Below are 20302 nucleotides of genomic sequence, written 5' to 3' on the forward strand. Positions count from 1 at the left end.
TGGACTACTGCAATGCACTCTATGTGGGGCTACCTTTGAAGGTGACCCGGAAACTACAACGAATCCAGAATGTGGCAGCTAGACTGGTGACTGGAGGCAGCTGCTGAGACTATATAGCACCAGTCCTGAAAGACTTACATTGGCTCCCAGTACATTTTCGAACACAATTCAAAGTGTTGGTACTGACAATTCAAAGTGTTGGTACTCCCTCACTGTGAGAAGCAAAGCTACAGGGAACCAGGCAGAGGGCCTTCTTGGTAGTGGCACTCTGCCTGTGTAACGTCCTCCCATCAGATGTCAAAGAGATAAACAACTACCTGACATTTAGAAGACATCTGAAGGCAGCCCTGTTTAGGGAAGTTTTTAATGTGTGACATTTTAATGTATTTTTAATCTTTGTTGGGAGCTGCCCAGAGTGGCTGGGGAAACCCAGCCAGATGAGCAGGGTACAAATTGTTGTCGTTTAGTCGTGTCCGACTCTTTGTGACCCCATGGACCATAGCACGCCAGGCACTCCTGTCTTGCACTGCCTCCCGCAGTTTGGTCAAACTCATGTTCGTAGCTTCGAGAACACTGTCCAACCATCTCGTCCTCTGTCGTCCCCTTCTCCTAGTGCCCTCAATCTTTCCCAACATCAGGGTCTTTTCCAGGGAGTCTTCTCTTCTCATGAGAAGAGAGGGTACAAATAAATTATTATTATTATTATTATTATTATTATTATTATTATTATTATTATTATTATTATTATTATTATTCCACATCATCAGCTGCTGGCAGGGGCAAAGGAAGTTGCAATGCATATCATTTCTCAGTGTGAGGTAAATGATTCTTAAAAAATATGGACACTATCTCTTAGTATCAAGAATTTTTGCTGGAAGAAACCTACTCAACTCAGCCACTGCAGCAATATCAAATATAACTTTTGTCGTGTTTCACCATCCATTAAAATATTTGAAAAAGACAAGTTTTATGCTGAGCCAAACTAAAATCATCACTTGCGCAGTCTGTCTTGCCAACTCAAAAACATTACTAGGTTGAAATCTTTGCGGCTGAGGTGAAGAGCAGCACTGAAAAGTGACTTTATAATCCCTCAAAGCTTGTGCCATGCCCTTGACAATAAGCCTTCAGGACGGTCCATTAAGATTCTATCCAAAATGGGCCCTCAAACAAAGAGAGACTTTATAGCGCTTCGGTTGTTGTTGTTGTTTAGTCGTTTAGTCGTGTCCGACTCTTCGTGACCCCATGGACCAGAGCACGCCAGGCACTCCTGTCTTCCACTGCCTCCCGTAGTTTGGTCAAACTCATGTTCGTAGCTTCGAGAACACTGTCCAACCATCTTGTCCTCTGTCGTCCCCTTCTCCTAGTGCCCTCAATCTTTCCCAACATCAGGGTCTTTTCCAAGGATTCTTCTCTTCTCATGAGGTGGCCAAAGTATTGGAGCCTCAGCTTCACGATCTGTCCTTCCAGGGAGCACTCAGGGCTGATTTCCTTAAGAATGGATAGGTTTGATCTTCTAGCAGTCCATGGGACTCTCAAGAGTCTCCTCCAGCACCATAATTCAAAAGCATCAATTCTTCGGCGATCAGCCTTCTTTATGGTCCAGCTCTCACTTCCATACATCACTACTGGGAAAACCATAGCTTTAACTATACGGACCTTTGTCGGCAAGGTGATGTCTCTGCTTTTTAAGATGCTGTCTAGGTTTGTCATTGCTTTTCTCCCAAGAAGCAGGCGTCTTTTAATTTCGTGACTGCTGTCACCATCTGCAGTGATCAAGGAGCCCAAGAAAGTAAAATCTCTCACTGCCTCCATTTCTTCCCCTTCTATTTGCCAGGAGGTGATGGGACCAGTGGCCATGATCTTGGTTTTTTTGATGTTGAGCTTCAGACCATATTTTGCGCTCTCCTCTTTCACCCTCATTAAAAGGTTCTTTAATTCCTCCTCACTTTCTGCCATCAAGGTTGTGTCATCTGCATATCTGAGGTTGTTGATATTTCTTCCGGCAATCTTAATTCCTGCTTGGGATTCATCTAGTCCAGCCTTTCGCATGATGAATTCTGCATATAAGTTAAATAAGCAGGGAGACAATATACAACCTTGTCGTACTCCTTTCCCAATTTTGAACCAATCCGTTGTTCCATATCCAGTTCTAACTGTAGCTTCTTGTCCCACATAGAGATTTCTCAGGAGACAGATGAGGTGATCAGGCACTCCCATTTCTTTAAGAACTTGCCATAGTTTGCTGTGGTCGACACAGTCAAAGGCTTTTGCATAGTCAATGAAGCAGAAGTAGACGTTTTTCTGGAACTCTCTAGCTTTCTCCATAATCCAGCGCATGTTTGCTATTTGGTCTCTGGTTCCTCTGCCCTTTCGAAATCCAGCTTGCACTTCTGGGAGTTCTCGGTCCACATACTGCCTAAGCCTGCCTTGTAGAATTTTAAGCATAACCTTGCTAGCGTGTGAAATGAGGGCAATTGTGCGGTAGTTGGAGCATTCTTTGGCACTGCCCTTCTTTGGAATTGGGATGTAGACTGATCTTCTCCAATCCTCTGGCCATTGCTGAGTTTTCCAAACTTGCTGGCATATTGGGTGTAGCACCTTAACAGCATCATCTTTTAAAATTTTAAATAGTTCAGCTGGAATATCATCACTTCCACTGGCCTTGTTATTAGCAGTGCTTTCTAAGGCCCATTTGACTTCACTCTCCAAGATGTCTGGCTCAAGGTCAGCAACCACACTACCTGGGGTGTACGAGACCTCCATATCTTTCTGGTATAATTCCTCTGTGTATTCTTGCCACCTCTTCTTGATGTCTTCTGCTTCTGTTAGGTCCTTACCACTTTTGTCCTTGATTATGGTAATCTTTGTACGAAATGTTCCTTTCATATCTCCAATTTTCTTGAACAGATCTCTGGTTTTCCCCATTCTATTGTTTTCCTCTATTTCTTTGCATTGCTCATTTAAGAAGACCCTCTTGTCTCTCCTTGCTGTTTTTTGGAAATCTGCATTCAGTTTCCTGTATCTTTCCCTATCTCCCTTGCATTTTGCTTGCCTCCTCTCCTCCGCTATTTGTAAGGCCTCGTTGGACAGCCATTTTGCTTTCTTGCATTTCCTTTTCCTTGGGATGGTTTTCGTTGCTGCCTCCTGTATAATGTTACGAGCCTCCATCCATAGTTCTTCAGGCACTCTGTCCACCAAATCTAAATCCTTAAACCTGTTCCTCACTTCCACTGTGTATTCATAAGGGATTTGATTCAGATTGTATCTTACTGGCCCAGTGGTTTTTCCTACTTTCTTCAGTTTAAGCTGGAATTTTGCTATAAGAAGCTGATGATCTGAGTTACAGTCAGCTCCAGGTCTTGTTTTTGCTGACTGTATAGAGCTTCTCCATCTTTGGCTGCAGAGAATATAATCAATCTGATTTCGATGCTGCCCATTTGGTGATATCCATGTGTAGAGTCGTCTCTTGTGTTGTTGGAAGAGAGTGTTTGTGATGACCAGCTTGTTCTCTTGACAGAACTCTATTAGCCTTTGCCCTGCTTCATTTTGAACTCCAAGGCCAAACTTGCCAGTTGTTCCTTTTATCTCTTGATTCCCTACTTTAGCATTCCAATCCCCTGTAATGAGAAGAACATCCTTCTTTGGTGTCATTTCTAGAAGGTGTTGTAGGTCTTCATAGAATTGGTCAATTTCACTTTCTTCAGCACCGGTAGTTGGTGCATAAACTTGGATTACTGTGATGTTAAAAGGTCTGCCTTGGATTCGTATCGAGATCATTCTGTCATTTTTGAGATTGCATCCCATCACAGCTTTTGCCACTCTTTTGTTGACTATGAGGGCCACTCCATTTCTTCCACAGGATTCTTGCCCACAGTAGTAGATATGATAGTCACCCGAACTGAATTCACCCATTCCCTTCCATTTTAGTTCACTGATGCCCAGCATGTCGATATTTATTCTTGTCATCTCATTTTTGACCACATCCAGCTTACCTCTATTCATGGTTCTTACATTCCAGGTTCCTATGCAATATTTTTCTTTACAGCATCGGACTTTCCTTTCGCTTCCAGGCATATCCGCAACTGAGCGTCCTTTCGGCTTTGGCCCAGCCACTTCATCAGCTCTGAATCTACTTGTACTTGTCCTCCGCTCTTCCTCAGTAGCATGTTGGACGCCTTCCGACCTGAGGGGCTCATCTTCCAGCGTCATAACTTTTATATGCCTGTTGTCTTTGTCCATGGAGTTTTCTTGGCAGGGATACTGGAGTGGCTTGCCAGTTCCTTCTCCAGGTGGATCACGTTTAGTCAAAACTCTCCACTATGACCTGTCCATCTTGGGTGGCCCTGCATGGCATAGCTCATAGCTTCTCTGAGTTATTCAAGCCCCTTCGCCACGACAAGGCATTGATCCATGAAGGGGGCATTGATCCATGAAGGGGATCAATAGCGCTTACTTACAGCATATTCAGCGACAACACCTTTGTAAATTGAGTAGAATTCCTCTGCATTTGCACGGTCCATATAGTACTGCATGTAAGAAAACAGAAAGGAAAAGTATTTATTCTGTGTAAAGAGGGAACAAGTGTATACATCTCCAAGCATTATTATTGCCCCTTTTCTTTTCATATACAACCTGAGGAGACTTTAACTTATTTCTCAATTAATCCCTCACAGAGTATTATGTGGAAAAGCTGATAAAAATTAAAAAGACACCAGAAATCAAGATCCCATTTGTGATTCTTCCCCCCGTTTTCCACATGTATGTCTCATCTTATCAAACAAAGCACAAAATACTCGTATTTGTTTTGTACCATTTAGATTGAACAAAACTCAACAAAGTGCATTTTTAAAAAAGATTCCATCTGCTGCCGCTGCAAGTTCAACTCTGTTAAATGGAGGGGAAGGGGGAATATACAGCACATTCACGCTGGGGTCAGAGAGCCACATGACAAGAAGGATCTAAATACAGCGGTATCTTGGTTCTCGAATCTAATTCGTTCCGGGAGTCCGTTTGACTCCCGGAACGGTTCGAAAACCAAGGCGTGGCTGCAGGAGCTTCCTGCACTCAGTCAGAAACTGTGGAAGCCGCGTTGGACATTCAGCTTACAAAGAACATTCGCAAACCGGAACACTCACTTCTGAGTTTGCGATGTTCGGGAGCCGATTTGTTCAACAACCAAGGTACCACTCTACATTAGAAAGGTAAGCATTGTAGTAATTATGCAAGCACTAGCTGGCTTGGAAACAGGTTACTTGAAGGAACACTTTTCCCTGTAGGAGCCTGCTTGAGTGCCAAGATCTTGCAAGGAAGCCCTTTTCCCAGTCCTGCCATTTTCTAGAGTGCATTTGGCAGGGGCCCAAGAGAGGGCCTTTTCAGTGTCTGCGCTCCAGTTTTGGGGCTCCCCTCCCTCCCACAGTTCAATTGCCCCCTTGTCTGTTGACCCTCCAGTGCCAAGTAAAGACATTTTCATTTTGACAGGCCTTTGGCGTGCCAGGGCAACTTGTTCACTGTAATGCTCAAGGTGTTTAATTGTCCACTGTTTCTATACTTGGATTTTTATTGTTCTGACTTTTATCTTCTCTTTTGTATTTGTGTTGATTATATATCCTTTAGCATCTTTATTGTATTTTTATCTTGCCGCTGTTAGCAGCCCCAAGCGCCATGGCAAGATACAAACTGAAGTAATAAATACTAATAAATTAAAGACAACTGCCTAAATAATGGCATATATATATATATATATATATATATATATATATATAGTGTGTGTGTGTGTGTGTGTGTGTGTGTGTGGTGTAAAACATGCATATTCACCTACTACCTAAGTCAGTTCTGACAAGCTGGCTAGCATTATTTCAGTTTTAAAGACTAGGTAACCTTGATAAGTCCAAGTAAGCCTTAGTCGAAGTCAGCCAAAAGGAACTGAGCTTATATTGAAATGCAGCATAATAAGGTGTTGTTTACCTACCTGTTGAGATGGAAGGAAGAAAAGTACAGAGACAGCAAGAATGCAAATTGTGCATAAATGAGAGAAAAGACAGCAGCTCTCACTGTTCCTCTGTGAGCAAAACCAGACAGACACTCCTCAATACAGACTATTTGCAGCCTGTTCCTGTCCATTTCTATCAACCAATTTGAATAGGGATTTACTCCCAAGGATAGGTTTCTCCTCCTCTGGTAATTATTTTCTGTATTCTGCAAGAGAGCAGACTGGGAACCTGGCACCCTTTAAAAATAGGCAGGTGTAAGAGGCAGCTGATATGTATGGGGTTGCTGCTGGAAGGAAAGGCTGTCATGCTTCGCCCAGGTGAAATGCATTAAAAAGCTAGTGTAGGAGTGGGTGCAACAGGTGGCAAAGGTTGCTTTCCCCTCATCTCATCAAAGAAAAGGTCTGAACAAAGACCAAGAAGAAAGAGTTACCATCTGCAAGGCTGAAATATCAAATCCTCCATCAAGTATTGCTTTTATTATCTTCCCAGTCAGACCTGTGAAGAAAAAATATTATTTTTTTAAACTGGCTACATAAATTCATCTCAAATGCTAGAGTCCTGGGACTATGTTGCTATAGTTTATATACATTTATAATACAGTTGCTTTTATGAGAACATTTGTGTCTTGCACATTTACTTGGGGTATATGAGGCAAGCACATTGTTCATATGGGCTCACAATAACCATAAAAGTTGTTTCCAAGTCAGGAAGAAATGTCACTGGCTCCTTGCAACTCAACAGTAACCAAATTTAACCAGAAGTAGATCGCACTGAAATCACTTCCAAGTAAAAATGATTAGGATTGGGCTATACAACACTGATTTTTCACACTTAACCTGAAGTAAAATACACCCAAATTATGCAAACCAGCCGTCCCATTTATAGGCTTAATCCCCAAATAGTGCAACTCATTCAATTTGTATAATTTTTTTCTACCTGGCCTAACATTGGAGATGTCCAAATATTGTTACATTTTTGGGGAAAGTGAGAAATAGTGCAAGAAACAGAGAGCTAGCTAGGTGAGAAAAAGGAAGATCACAGATACTGTATTGTGACATATGATCCCAATATAAAATAGAAAGACAAATTTAAATGCATCCATTATCCTTTCACAAACAGGAGTTTCACTTTTCAAATATATGCCCAGCACTGTTATAAGTTATAACTGCTAAGTATAACTTATTCTTTTTCTGTAAAACTCTGCACCAAAAACACGCTCATGCCTACCTTTTAGTTTTGGATAATGAGGAAAACACTTGACAAATATTTTGGTTCCCATAAAACATGGAGGGGGGATTGAACTTATTTTAAAATATTCAGACCTCACTCAATAAGGAAACTGGCTATTTAAAAATTAGGAAGACTACATCTTTAAAATGTGATTACTCTAAACCAAATCAGAGCCACAGATTAAGTGTTCGTTTAGGATTTAATTTTTAGTGACAAAGTACAAAAGAAATCACAGGCATTACTAAATACAACTGAAGGAATGTAATACTAATCCTAGCAAAAAATGCATAACAAATAACTGGGCATAAAAAAAACAAGAGAGGGAAGGTTTTATGTCTCCAAGACAGCATTAGGTTACTAGGCACCAATACAGAACAGATAATCTTCAAGCGCATTTTAATCAGATGAAGTGATGCGGTACAACATCTACTCTGCAGTTCAACAATTCACTGCTTTGTGACACATAAGGACAAATTCAAAGAAAGGAGATCTAAAAACTTAAAAGCAATCAGAGGGTGCTGGCTTTGGTAAAAGCTGCACATGCATGAACAACTACGGGTTGGAACAATAACCTTTGCATTTTGAGATCTAGAGATTAATCTATTAATTGGCTTGCCAGTTAGTCAGCTACGGCATTCAGAAAACACACCGCTAAATCCGTTTGACTTCTGAAATATTCAAAAACCAAGGCACAGCTTCTGATTGGTGCAGGTGCCCCAGAAACAATATCCAACAGCCGCATTGGACATTCAGCTTCTGAAAAACGTTCGAAAACCGGAACACTTACTTCCGGGTTTTCGGCATTTGAGTACCAAGGCGCTTGAGAACCAAGGTACCATTGTATCTGCTTTAGGCATTTTTTTACAGTCTTCAATATAAAAATCAATGCACAAGGGCAAGAGGAGAATACAGTTGGAAGAAGTGGGTGGGGTTAAGAAGAAAGAAGGTGCCCTCCTCCTTGTGTGAATACTGGGAAGAAGGTTGTTGGTAAATCCCAGAGTTCCCTTATCAAAACCTCAGTTTACTGGGCATAAGTCCAATAAGGACATACATTATGGGAGTGCTTTAATGGTTCTTAAGATATGATCTGTAGAGGACTTTGCACTGCCAATTCAGCTGATGTATAATAATTCATATGGAGCTTGTGGACTTTGATCTCTTAGATCTCAACCTAAGTTGAAACTACAATCATGTTCCTGTTAGCTGACTTCCTTTTGAATTGACGCAGGAATTACAATTTATGCAAAACACCATGGGAAAAAGGTACGTATTTTGCATTCTGGGTCTTGCCACTCTGGTTGTCCTCAATTATATCGCACTACAATTGCCTTCAAAGCATAATACATACAACAAAGATAAATTTGGCCCAGCTGACGGACCTGGAAAATCAACTGCCTCACTCTGTGATTAAACTCTAAGAAGCTGCAGCAGCTATACTCTGCTTAATTTAGAAGCCCTCGCCCATCTTTACAGATTGGGAACAGCAACCATTGTCTGTGGTTACTAAGTGCAGGGAAAGCACATTTCTTAGCACAGGATTTCTCCTGCAAAGTCACAAGATACAGGGTCAACCAATAATCCTTATTTTTGTTCCTTTATTAAACGAGGCTGCACATGAGCAGTAGCTTGCTCTATGTGGACTGAATATGTGTCTCAGCTAAGATCTAGAGAAACCACCATAGTGGCGGAGGAGGGGAATACAAAAAACTAAGCCAAAGTCATAAATCATCATCTACCTTGGCTCCCCGCTCCCAAAACATGGGTTCAGATGGAAAAGCAAAGCTAAGGTACAAGAGGACTTCACAGACATTGAGAATCAGCTCTCTGCAAGAAACATGAGTTCCTCAGCAGTACCAAGAGGCCCCAAAGACAAAGCTTGTGTCGGGTTTGCCAAAGACAGATTCAAACCCCATTACACCAAAAGCTTTTTAAAATTAGAAATCCGGATGAGCATCAGTGTCTTCCTCCACTATTATAGAGTGAACTGAAGCTAAAAGCCCACAATAAGGACAGAGAAAAGATAAGAAGCCATGGTCTTGGCTTTAAATTATGACCTACATTTTTAATCTGTAGATCAGGCATCCCCAAACTGCGGCCCTCCAGATGTTTTGGCCTACAACTCCCATGATCCCTAGCTAACAGGACCAGTGGTCGGGGAAGATGGGAATTGTAGTCCAAAACATCTGGAGGGCCGAAGTTTGGGGATGCCTGCTGTAGATGGAGAAATTTAGATGAAAATTTGCGTACACATAAAATCTACGTACACATAAAAACTGAACAGTCACAGGCCTCTTGAAGGTAGGCATTGGCAATCTCTGAAAAGCACTTCCATTATTCCCATAACAAGTGGAAAGGGCAGAAAGAAAAGACAGTTTAAAATCATAAAAGCAAAAGTTGCACTGAAAGATGGTAGACAGCTGAGAGGAGTGGTGTATTTAAGCATCTGGGAGCAACTTCCAATAATGCAATAAGACAGATTTTATTTGCAATTAGTTCCAGCAGAAATAGGATGGGTGCTGACTGTTTTGACAGCACAATCCTATACATGTCTATGGAGAATTAAGTCCCAGTGAGATCAGCTACTTACTCCAAGGTAACTGGATACAGAATTGCAGCCTTAGTTTTTTGAAGTAAGGCAAGTAGAAGGGTTGTTACTAAGAAATATGCAGATCTTTTCCCAAGTACCCATAAGTCATATAATAGGCACCAGCATTTTGGATTGATAAGATAGAATGCAAATCATTTTGCCACAAGGAATTGTAATATTTTCTGCAACAGACTAACATGACTACCTCTAGACATCATTTAAAAAAATACTGAATGCAGACTTTAGATAACTTGAATACAGCTGACGCATACTGATTCACATGTCCCTTATCCCACCATATAATGATTTATGACAGTTGCCTAGTGGTGGAAAAACCACAGAATCTTCACTTGTAAGAAGTTTAAATATGCTCCAGCTGCCCCCTCAAATGCCTGGTAACCTGATGTCGAATCTTCCATATCAACTTTGAGGAAGTGGGGTCTAAAAACTACAATTCCCCAAAGGCAAAATAGATCACAGTAAGGTTCTGATTAGCATTTACTTCTTATACAAATTTGTTTTAGAACTTGTCAGCAGCTGAACCAAAGCATATAATCATACTGTAAACAGTCGTAATCATTTTCCAATGTTTGATGGTAGGGAAAGGAAGCCGTTTTCTATATAAGGTTATGTTTAGACATCAACCATTTCAGCTGATCTGATGAAGAAACGACACAAAGAACTCCACCAAAAAGAATACGTTTTCAATAAATCACAAGGATGTTAAAGTGCTAACTCTGTATTTTAGTACTGCATGTGTCAATTAGTCTAAGGCAGGCTTGGGGAGTTTGTGGCTCTCCAGATATTGCCAGATTATAACTGGTTTAAGGGAAGGCTAAAATTCTGTTGGACATGTTTCCAGGTACCCAAGTGTCCTCCAATTCAAAGTCACCCTTTGCCCTGATTGCTTTATTTGGTGGAAGGGGGAATATCATCTGTTTGAATGTATTTCCAGGAAAGGTGATGCCGGGGTGTGTGTGTATAACAATGGTGTACATTGAGGCCATCATGCAGCCCTTTAGGAGTTGGGCTACTCTGTCACAGAATGCTTTGTTAGCTAGTCTGTCACAGAATGCTTCTTCTCTTCCAGACGAAGGGAACAAAGTTACCAAGATGGAAGTGTGGCAGGAGCATCAAAGATGCTCAGAATCTGGGTCACCACCAGCCACTCAGCTGCTTCTTCATTTGCCTCTGGTTGGGAGGTCAGTCATTACAGGTTGTGTGATATTTTGCTACTTGCACAAACATGGACCTTCTATGGGCAAGTGCATATTAGCATGCAGGCTTGTAGCAGTACAGAGAACACCAACCCCTGTTGCACATAATTTCTCAAACGCAAGTATTTATGCAATTTGGTCTGTGTTAAATTTCAACAAGCTGTGAGCTAAAATAAAATAAAAACATACCGTAACTTCCTTACCTCCAGCCATGCACAAAACACATATGGTAGCAATGGTGCAAGTCTAAATCTATGCATCTATTCAGCTAAGAAGAGAGATGCTGAAGGGCACTTTCAGCCGAGGGCCAGGTCAGTGTCACCTACCTTCTTTTACTGAGTGAGGCTTAATAACACAACAAGTACAGTGTGTGTATTTTGCGGTGTTTGCAGGTCCACGGCCTCCACTGGAGGGAAAGAACATCTCCAGCTCCTGAAAATAATTGGAATTAAATATATTTAATTGTGCACAACTGCATGACTCATAGTCATAGGACACCAGTTATGTTTATGAGGGTCAGAGTCATATTCCCAAAGCAATATTGAAATCCTACGTCCTCCCCCATTTACTATTATAGAGCCGTTGGCTGTATTTCAAAGTGCTCTGTGACGCTTTCCTCCAGAAGCATGGTTTTGAACATATTTACACTTACACTCCATTAAACCCCATACACATATGGTATTCCATTAAGCTTCAGATTCAAATTTGCTCGTGCTGCTACCTATGCAAAGGGAACTCCTCACCTTCCATAATTTAAGTCTGAGTGAGCACAAACATAGGGCATCTGCCCTTCAATACAACATTTTTAAAACACTAACTCCATTCTTCCTGGCAAACACCCTTCACAAAGTGAACTCTCCATGCCAGGTTTTGTACCAATAAGACAAATTACCTGGATTTCGTGACCAACATAATTTTCAGACTTTGTAATGACAAAATGTTGAAATAAAATCTTGCCTTAACTGTAGAGCTGCTCTATAATCATATTTGTAAGCCACTTCCCCCCAATGGCATCTTTCAGACCATCTACGGTAGTATGCCTAAGGAATGCCTAACAAGCATCAGAATTGCAGGTGCCTGCCTTTGGCTTTCTTGTTTCTTCCCCTCCCTTGGGAGAAGAGGTACACTGGAAGAGTGAGAAGAGAACAGAGAGGGTAGGAGTGGACGATTCACAGGCAGAAAAAAGGCCAGGCACAGCCAACCGAGAAGACAAGAGAAAGGGCAACTATATCCCCATCTCCACAGGTGGGAGAGACACGGCTTGAAGGGAGGAAGAAAAAGTCAACAGCACAGAGACCAACCCATGGTGAGATGTTTCTGGCCGTCTTGCAGGGTTGAGTGCTGGAGTCTCTCCATCCCCGGGAATGGAAACCCTCACACCCATGGTTACAAAACTCACAAAAAGCAGAAGCAAACCCTAGAAGCGGTATGTCTCACATGCCAAAAGAGATACTGTCCTGGATAACTCAGCAGGTGCCAAACTGTAAATGCGACCTACTATTGGTTGGGAAGGAACAAAGCAACCTTTAACTACAACAAATTCTAACAGGTGGCCCCTTCATTTGTATGCAGGGCAAATGATTTAGTCCAGGTTGACTTTAACAGCTACCGTATTTCTTTCTTCCCAGAGGAGTTTACAGTTGCTGCATCCTACGGGTTTCCTTGGTAACTGGTACAAGGCTGCATAACAGTTTGTGCTACCTGCTCAATCAATACACAATCCCAACTACTGTGCGTCACTCCAATAATTATGAAGTGAAACAAAAACACTGGGGTTTTAGAATTTGTAGGCACTTCTAAGAGAACTGTGCAACAAAATATTTAGTTCAAGAGTGAAAAATTAACTATATTTTTAAAAGCACAGCTGTAATCCCTCCAAGGCAAATGCATTTTAAAATAGCTCAATTTATGACCATTTTGTTCTTTCTCAGCCTATATTCAATTATCCCCGCAGCATTCCAGGACAAAGAAACATCGACACACCAATGAATCAATGAACTGTAGAGTTGGAAGGTACCCAAGGGTCATCTAGTTCTAGTCCAAGCCTCTGCAATGCAGGAGACCCATATGGGGATCGAACCTGCAATCCTGGCGTTACCAGCACCAGCTAACCAACTGAGCTAGCTGGCTTCCCAGTATGCTCCGCAAGACCCCATTGGCTACTGACGGTCCCTATTCTCTGATCTAAAATGTCCCTATTTTTTTTTTACTTTTTGGGAAATGCCTGTTAAAATGTTGCTAATGTGAATTGCTAGCACTGTTGTTCTTTAGGGTTCAAGTCTCTCTCTCCAGCTCAACCTCTGAGTGGGGTGGCACTGGTAGCATCTTCTCTTCCTCCAGAGCACATGAGCATAGAGCTGCAATGTACAGTAGTTCACAGCTTACCAATTTCATAAGCTATGGAGGCTTGTTTTGCATAGTTGCTAACAAATTGTAGGTGCTTAAATCAGCAAAAGACAGTTGACTTCAGGGTAGCTTAATAAGGCACACATGAGGTGGAGCAGAGACTCAAACTAAGTGCAATAATAGTCCGTGTGAGGATCTTGGTATGAGAATCAGGTGTTACAAGGAGCACACTCACATTTTAAATGCATGGTCCAAGATATTAAACTTTCTTCCTTCCTCTCAAAGTTTCCCTTCTCTTTCAGACCTATATACTTTTGTTTTACCGTTCATGTCTCCACTAAATAACCCAAAGTAATGTACTGGTGTACTTTCCAGAGTCTATATATGCTACTCCAGCTCCAGAGGCCTCACATTTCTGCCCAACTGGTCTGTCCAGTGGACAGCTACGAGTTCCACAGCATCAGGCTTACAAAGACCAGGTGTGTGACTGCCAGATGTTTCGCTACACCAGCAAGAGCACAAACAATGCCAGTTGCCTAGCAGTGCAGTCATCTCTAGGGCTGTGGGCCTGGGTTACTAAGGAACCTGAACCTATAGCCACTCCCCTCCCTCTGCTGAGCCCAACAAAATAAGGAGAAGTTAGTGGAGGGAAGAAGGTAACAAAAATGAGGAGTAAAGACTGGAAGCAAGGAAAAGAAGTTTCTTCTTGAACAGTTGCTGGGGTGGGGGGAGATACAGCCAAGTGCCAAGGACTACGCCAGATTTCTTTTGCCTTCACACATTGTAGTTCCTTGGTCACATGCATTTTATAGTGCTATGAATATGTATGTAATATGACAAATAAAAATGTTGATTCTTCTATTTGTCCAGCATCCTACATTAAAATAACTGTTTTAACGAAGAACTAAAGGGAGGCAGAAAAATATCAGAGTTCCTAAGCAATTGCTATTCCACAGAGAAAAAATAAGTGAGTAATTAAGGCGCTGTCCGCAACACTATTCTTAGCTACTCCTGACAGCCGTAAGAAACGTGTTTCCATGGAAAGCAAAACAGGTATTGAAGAGCAAAGCGCAAAAGTGCTATTTTGTCCCTTCTGTTTTCTTATGGCTTATAAAGATATATATAGAAGCCTGGCCTTTAGTCAAGCCGCAGTTCCAGCAGAGCCTCCAGAACTTTTGGATGGGCTTCGTAATCCACCGCAACAAAAGGTCATTAAAACTCTGAGCTGTTCCTTAGTGTTATCGACATGCAGCTTTGACTCTCACAAGATGGGGGGGGGGACCAAGCTCCAATATTACCACCTGTTTAATTTAAGCAGGGTCAGGGTCAGACAAGGGATGCTGGTCTGGGATGCTGCACCAATGAGGAGGCTCCGAAATAGCCTGGGGTTTGGAGAGGGGAGGAAAGAGGGGCTGCCACTCAGCTTAGCTTTATGAGTTGACTGATGGCTGTTCTGATTTTCTTTAAAAGAAGGCGATTTCACCACTCACAGCACAACTTCCTCTATGGCAGGGGTGTCCAAACTTTGATGGCCAGATTTGATGAAGTGAACATGTGTGAGGGCTGACTAAAGTTGTTGACCTTTTTCAATGATTTAAGTTGTTGAGCTTTTTTTATTTACAATTTTACCCCAAAGTAAACTGCCAAGGGGACCGGGTTAGATTGGCCGGCACGCCAGATTAGTAATAATAATAATAATAATAATAATAATAATAATAATAATAATATTTTTTATTTATTTATACCCCGCCCTCCCCAGTCAAAACCAGGCTCAGGGTGGCTAACACCAATAAAATTACAATAAAACATAAAAAGCAATTAATTAAAATACAGATTAAAATACAATATTAAAATTTAAAATGCAGCCTCATTTTCAGTAGTCCATAAATCCAAACCATGAGGGAGGAAAAACACAGGGGTCAGACTAAGTCCAGCCCAAAGGCCAGGCGGAACAGCTCTGTCTTGCAGGCCCTGTGGAAAGATGACAAATCCCGCAGGGCCCTGGTCTCCTGTGAAAGAGCGTTCCACCAAGTTGGGGCCAATACTGAAAAGGCCCTGGCCCTAGTAGAGGCCAATCTAGCCACCTTATGGCTCGGGATCTCCATAATATTGTTGTTTGTGGACCTTAAGGTCCTCCGTGGGGCATACCAAGAGAGGCGGTCCCGTAGGTACAAGGGTCCCAAGCCGCATAGGGCTTTTAAAAGTCAAAACCAGCACCTTAAACCTGATCCTGTACTCCACTGGGAGCCAGTGCAGCTGATAAAGCACTGGATGAATGTGATCCCATGGCCGGGACCCCGTAAGGAGCCTTGCCGCGGCATTCTGCACCCGCTGGAGTTTCTGGGTCAGCTTCAAGGGCAGCCCCGCGTAGAGCGAGTTACAATAATCAAGCCTGGAGGTGACCGTCGCATGGATCACTGTGGCCAGATCAGGGCGAGAGAGGTAAAGGACCAACTGCTAGGACCCTGAAACGGACTTTGGACATGCCTGCTCTATGGCCACTCTCTAGCAAAACATCACACACACTTCCTAGAGTAATCTCAGAACAATACAGTATCGTGCTGCATTTCCTTCCTGTAGCCCTTCTGGGAAGTGAAGGGGACAGGCGCAAAGCAACACAATCTCCTTTTAAACAGCAACAAAAAAGCTCCGGTCACCTCATAAATTTAAGGTACATGGCAGCCAGCGCATCAATGCTGGATTTAGGGTGGGGTGGGGGGTTCTTCTGCAGAGGGTACCAAGCCGAGGGGCACAACTATGCCGCAACTATGACATAGTGCACTTCAGAGTATGCGCAGAACAGAAGGTGAGATGGAGGGGGGCATGAAAATAAGGGGGGGTCATCCTTGCTCAAGGCGCCATATTACCAAAGTCCGCCCCTGCCTCTTTCCAGCATAAAGGCAGGCAGTGGGGAAGGAAGCCTTTTCCTTTCCTAACATTTCTTTAAAATTTTCTGTAGAGATTGTGAAGCACAGGTTCTCTAGAAGAGTTTTGAGAAAGGGTCCCCTTTCCCTCTGCATGGTAAGGGGAGAAAAGGCAGGGGTGAGTATTTTCTTTCTTTCTGATGCGCTAAGCCATATACAGTAACTACTATGTGTCATGTAGCTAAACCAAGTTCAGACCACAAACATTGGAAGTAGCCAAACTCATAATATATATGCCAGTAAAAGCCCAGTCATCCAGATGCAGAAAGTTTTTTTGGGGGGGGGGCTTACTCTAGCAGCAGAAGCAAAAGAATCTGGACCATGAGCCACATTTCTTATGCCATCGGTTCCAAAACATGCCCTAACGCTATTTGGGGCATCAGTACGGGCCACAGAAGAATTTGCAGGTCCTAGTAAATCCTTCCATCGGCTTATAGCATCATCTCCCAAGATCTCCATGGCAACAACGGGGCCGCTTGTCATAAATTCAAGAAGCTCACTGCAAGCAGAAAAGAGAGCAGTTAGCATTCACATTGAACAGGACGTTCAAACGGGATTCAGCTGCCCTAAATGAAAGCAAACCAACAGCCCCAAGGTTGGTATGCAACACTGCTGTCCTGCTCACAGACCTCTCCTTGAGCAATGGAACTTCCTCCTATTTCTCTTTTCAACCCTCCGGGGAACCCTCTGGAGGAGCTGGGGGGGGCGCATGTAGGGGGCATTCCCAAGCACAATTCAAAGTGTTGGTGCTGACCTTTAAAGCCCTAAACGGCCTCGGTCCAGTATACCTGAAGGAGCGTCTCAACCCCCCATCATTTTGCCCAGACACTGAGGTCCAGCGCCGAGGGCCTTCTGGCGGTTCCCTAACTGCAAGAAGCAAAGTTACAGGGAACCAAGCAGAGGGCCTTCTTGGTAGTGGCACCCGCTCTGTAGAACACCCTCCCATCAGATATCAAAGAAATAAACAACTACCTGACATTTAGAAGACATCTGAAGGCAGCCCTGTTTAGGGAAGCTTTTAATGTGTGACATTTTAATGAATTTTTAATCTTTGTTGGAAGCCACCCAGAGTGGCTGGGGAAACCCAGCCAGATGGCCAGGGTATAAATAATTATTTATTATTATTATTATTATTATTATTATTATTATTATTATTATTAGAATGGAAGGGGTCCTGTTGTATTAGTGGAACTATCTGCACAGTGTTGGATGTAATGCAGCATATAATTAGTCATTTTCTAAACACAAAGCTGCCACAAAACCACAATTTCACATGAGTTCCCAAAAAGGTCTAGTTTGCTTGTTCTAGTACCTTCAGGCAACAACATCTGGAATAATTTCAGTCTAATATTTTAAGAGAGTCTGCACTGGAGCTGAAAGCAGACTCCCTTAAATACCCAAGTTCTTATCCTATCATTGTTTTATTTCAAATTAAGTAGTTGCATAAGTGCCAGGCTCCTAGTTCTTCATGAACTGGCAGCCTGTAGGACAAATAAGGCTTGCCAAATCTATCTGGGCTGCGTGGTAAGCCTCTCCCTCTGTCAATCTCCACTCATTGTTATTGCTCAAACATGGGTAACTGGGTTCAATCACAAGAATGTATGGGAATATCGTATATTACTTTTTTCATATTTTTGCTTTTATATGTATCTTTGTTGTTGTTTTTCTCCCTCTCACTTTTCCTTCTTCTTTTGCTGTATCTCTTTATTTCTTTTAACTGAAATCACCTTAATAAAATATAAATATTAAAAATAAAAAGTGGCTCCCATTAACAAAACACGCACACACACGCACACACACACACACATGCTGCACAGCATTGCAAAAGCATTCGCTCTATCACTGAGCTGAGGAAAAAGCATCAACTGCCGAATAATTTATTTATATTTTAGAAATATACATGAGGCATTTCAGGGCAAATCCTTCTTAAGGAGGTTTATGAAATTATTTAAAAACACAATGAAAATGTTAATACACAAACAAAACCATGCCATTCCAAACTAAAAACAGCAAGAGTTTGAAAAACAGCAGTCAACACCTCAATAAAATGCATTATTGAGAATGAAACACATTTTTTAAATGAATGATGCTATAGGTCTCTCTTTTGGGAGAGACTTCCATAGATGAGGGGTCACTACTAAACAAGGTCCTGTCTCTGGTATTTGCCGATTTGATGGGTGTTAGCAGCATACCTGCAAGCCATTTGAAACTAGATTCTTACGTTATCCTTCAAATAATCTGATTCCAAACTATTTAAGGCTTTGCAATTTAAATAAGCAAGGTAAGGTGTTATAATTGCTGTCATTGGCCATGAGTCAGTATATGGCAGCTGCTGCTCCTGCTCAGTTTCAGGATTGTGGGGAGAAACCAGGAGGTAAGCCAACCCTGCAAGCCTCCACAGTCCCATATACCTCTAAAAATACTACCCACAATTTATTGGTATAAATCTAAATCTAAAGATCAAGCAAAAATCAACGTCAATTTCATATTGTTCATATTTCACTGGGCACATTGCACAAGTCAAAACATGCTGCAAACTGAAACTTACTTGTAATAAGGCTTAGCTAGGTGATCTGCGTAGAAATCCATTGCTTCTCCTCTACAAAAGATTTGTTTAAAAACATGCATCATTAATGCTTCTGTGAAAAACAATTAATAATCAGCAATGGCTTCACCCACAGAACCACAAGCAGAGTTCTGCTTGTGCCATCAGGTTTCTCTGAACCCTCACAGGATCAAAGGAAGCTGCTATATCCCAAGTCAGGCTGAGTACTGCCTCCACAAGCTGGAAGCAGCAGTCCAGGCTTTCACTCAGGGGTCTTTGAACACTCCACCAGGGATCTGGAATTGTACCGCCAAGCTTATTTTTGCATTAGAAAACCTTTTACTGAGTCTGATGGTTGTTGTTTTTTAAGCAGGCATTGTTTTGGAGCTATCTACTCTGCTTCCAACAGAGCAGGCATGCCCCGGGTCGTTTGGGGCATGAATCCTGATAAGATAGGTAAAGGACCCCTGGGCAGTTAAGTCCAATCAAAGGCGACAATGGGGTTGTGGCGCTCATCTCACTTTCAGGCCGCCGTTTGTCCACAGACAGCTTTCCGGGTCATGGGCCAGCATGACTAAACTGCTTCTGGCGCAACGGAACACTGCGATGGAAACTAGAGTGCATGGAAACACCGTTTACCTTGCCGCCGCTTACCTTACCTATTTATCTACTTGCACTGGTGTGCTTTCAAACTGCTAGGTTGGCAGGAGCTGGGATAGAGCAATGGGAGCTCACCCCGTTGTGGGGATTCGAGCCACCAACCTTCTGATCGGCAAGCCCAAGAGGCTCAGTGGTTTAGATCACAGCACCACCTGCGTCCCATATGACAAGATATACATATGCAGCAGCATACAGTGTGCTGCACCACATCTCTCTGGACCACATCTACTTCACCACATCTGTCCGGATTATGGCTAGGACCCAAAGGGATACAGTATTTTAAATGCATGGCTGCCGCCATCCCATGGATCTCCTCCCTGCATCTCCCTCTAGTATTCAGTTACAGCATGTGGGTGATATCACTTAATGGTGCTCAGCCTTTCTCCTCTCCCCTCTGATACACTGGCTGCTGTTTGTGGAGGGGATGGACAGAGCATAAAAATGCTGAGCATGATGGATTCACAGATCTGCTTTAATGGAACATGACCAGGTAACATGGGGAGATATAGGTTGGCAACAGTCACCCATTCAAGGTAAGCAATAGTTTCTCCCTAGGATCATGGTTTTTCCTTGTGAACCAGTAAAGGGGATTTAAAAGTGTCAAATGTATTTAACTGATTTTTGAAAATCTCAAATTGTTAAAACCTCACCTTGAAACTCTCGTCATTTTGGCTTTAGTTATTGTAAAACCAGCTCTAATAATCATATCAATGACATCTCCAAGTTTGAGTGCTACATCAGGTTTCAATAAAGCCAAGGTTCTAGAGAGGGAAGGGAAATAAACCAATAAAGTCAAAATAAGT

At 42.4% G+C, this 20302-nt stretch overlaps 1 protein-coding gene and 1 long non-coding RNA gene across 6 annotated transcripts in view; one reads left to right on the forward strand and one right to left on the reverse strand.

Annotated features, from left to right (window-relative positions):
* The window catches only part of NME7 (NME/NM23 family member 7), a 70686-nt gene that overhangs the window by 31831 nt on the left and 18553 nt on the right, over positions 1 to 20302 (reverse strand). For all 5 annotated transcript variants that reach the window (XM_035114428.2, XM_060273734.1, XM_035114427.2 and 2 more), the window contains 6 exons: positions 20150 to 20260; positions 18843 to 18893; positions 16586 to 16793; positions 11351 to 11456; positions 6421 to 6485; positions 4458 to 4526 (listed from right to left, as the gene is read on the reverse strand). In XM_035114428.2, the coding sequence (XP_034970319.1) occupies positions 4458 to 4526; positions 6421 to 6485; positions 11351 to 11456; positions 16586 to 16793; positions 18843 to 18893; positions 20150 to 20260 (610 nt within the window). The remainder of the gene's footprint in view (positions 1 to 4457; positions 4527 to 6420; positions 6486 to 11350; positions 11457 to 16585; positions 16794 to 18842; positions 18894 to 20149; positions 20261 to 20302) is intronic.
* LOC118084691 (uncharacterized) lies at positions 8404 to 14589 on the forward strand. The gene is made up of 3 exons (XR_004692547.2): positions 8404 to 8483; positions 10898 to 11009; positions 12979 to 14589. It is a non-coding gene; the product is annotated as an uncharacterized LOC118084691 (long non-coding RNA).

The sequence above is a fragment of the Zootoca vivipara genome, chromosome 4, assembly GCF_963506605.1.
Source record: "Zootoca vivipara chromosome 4, rZooViv1.1, whole genome shotgun sequence".
In the NCBI taxonomy this organism is placed as follows: Eukaryota; Metazoa; Chordata; class Lepidosauria; order Squamata; family Lacertidae; genus Zootoca; species Zootoca vivipara.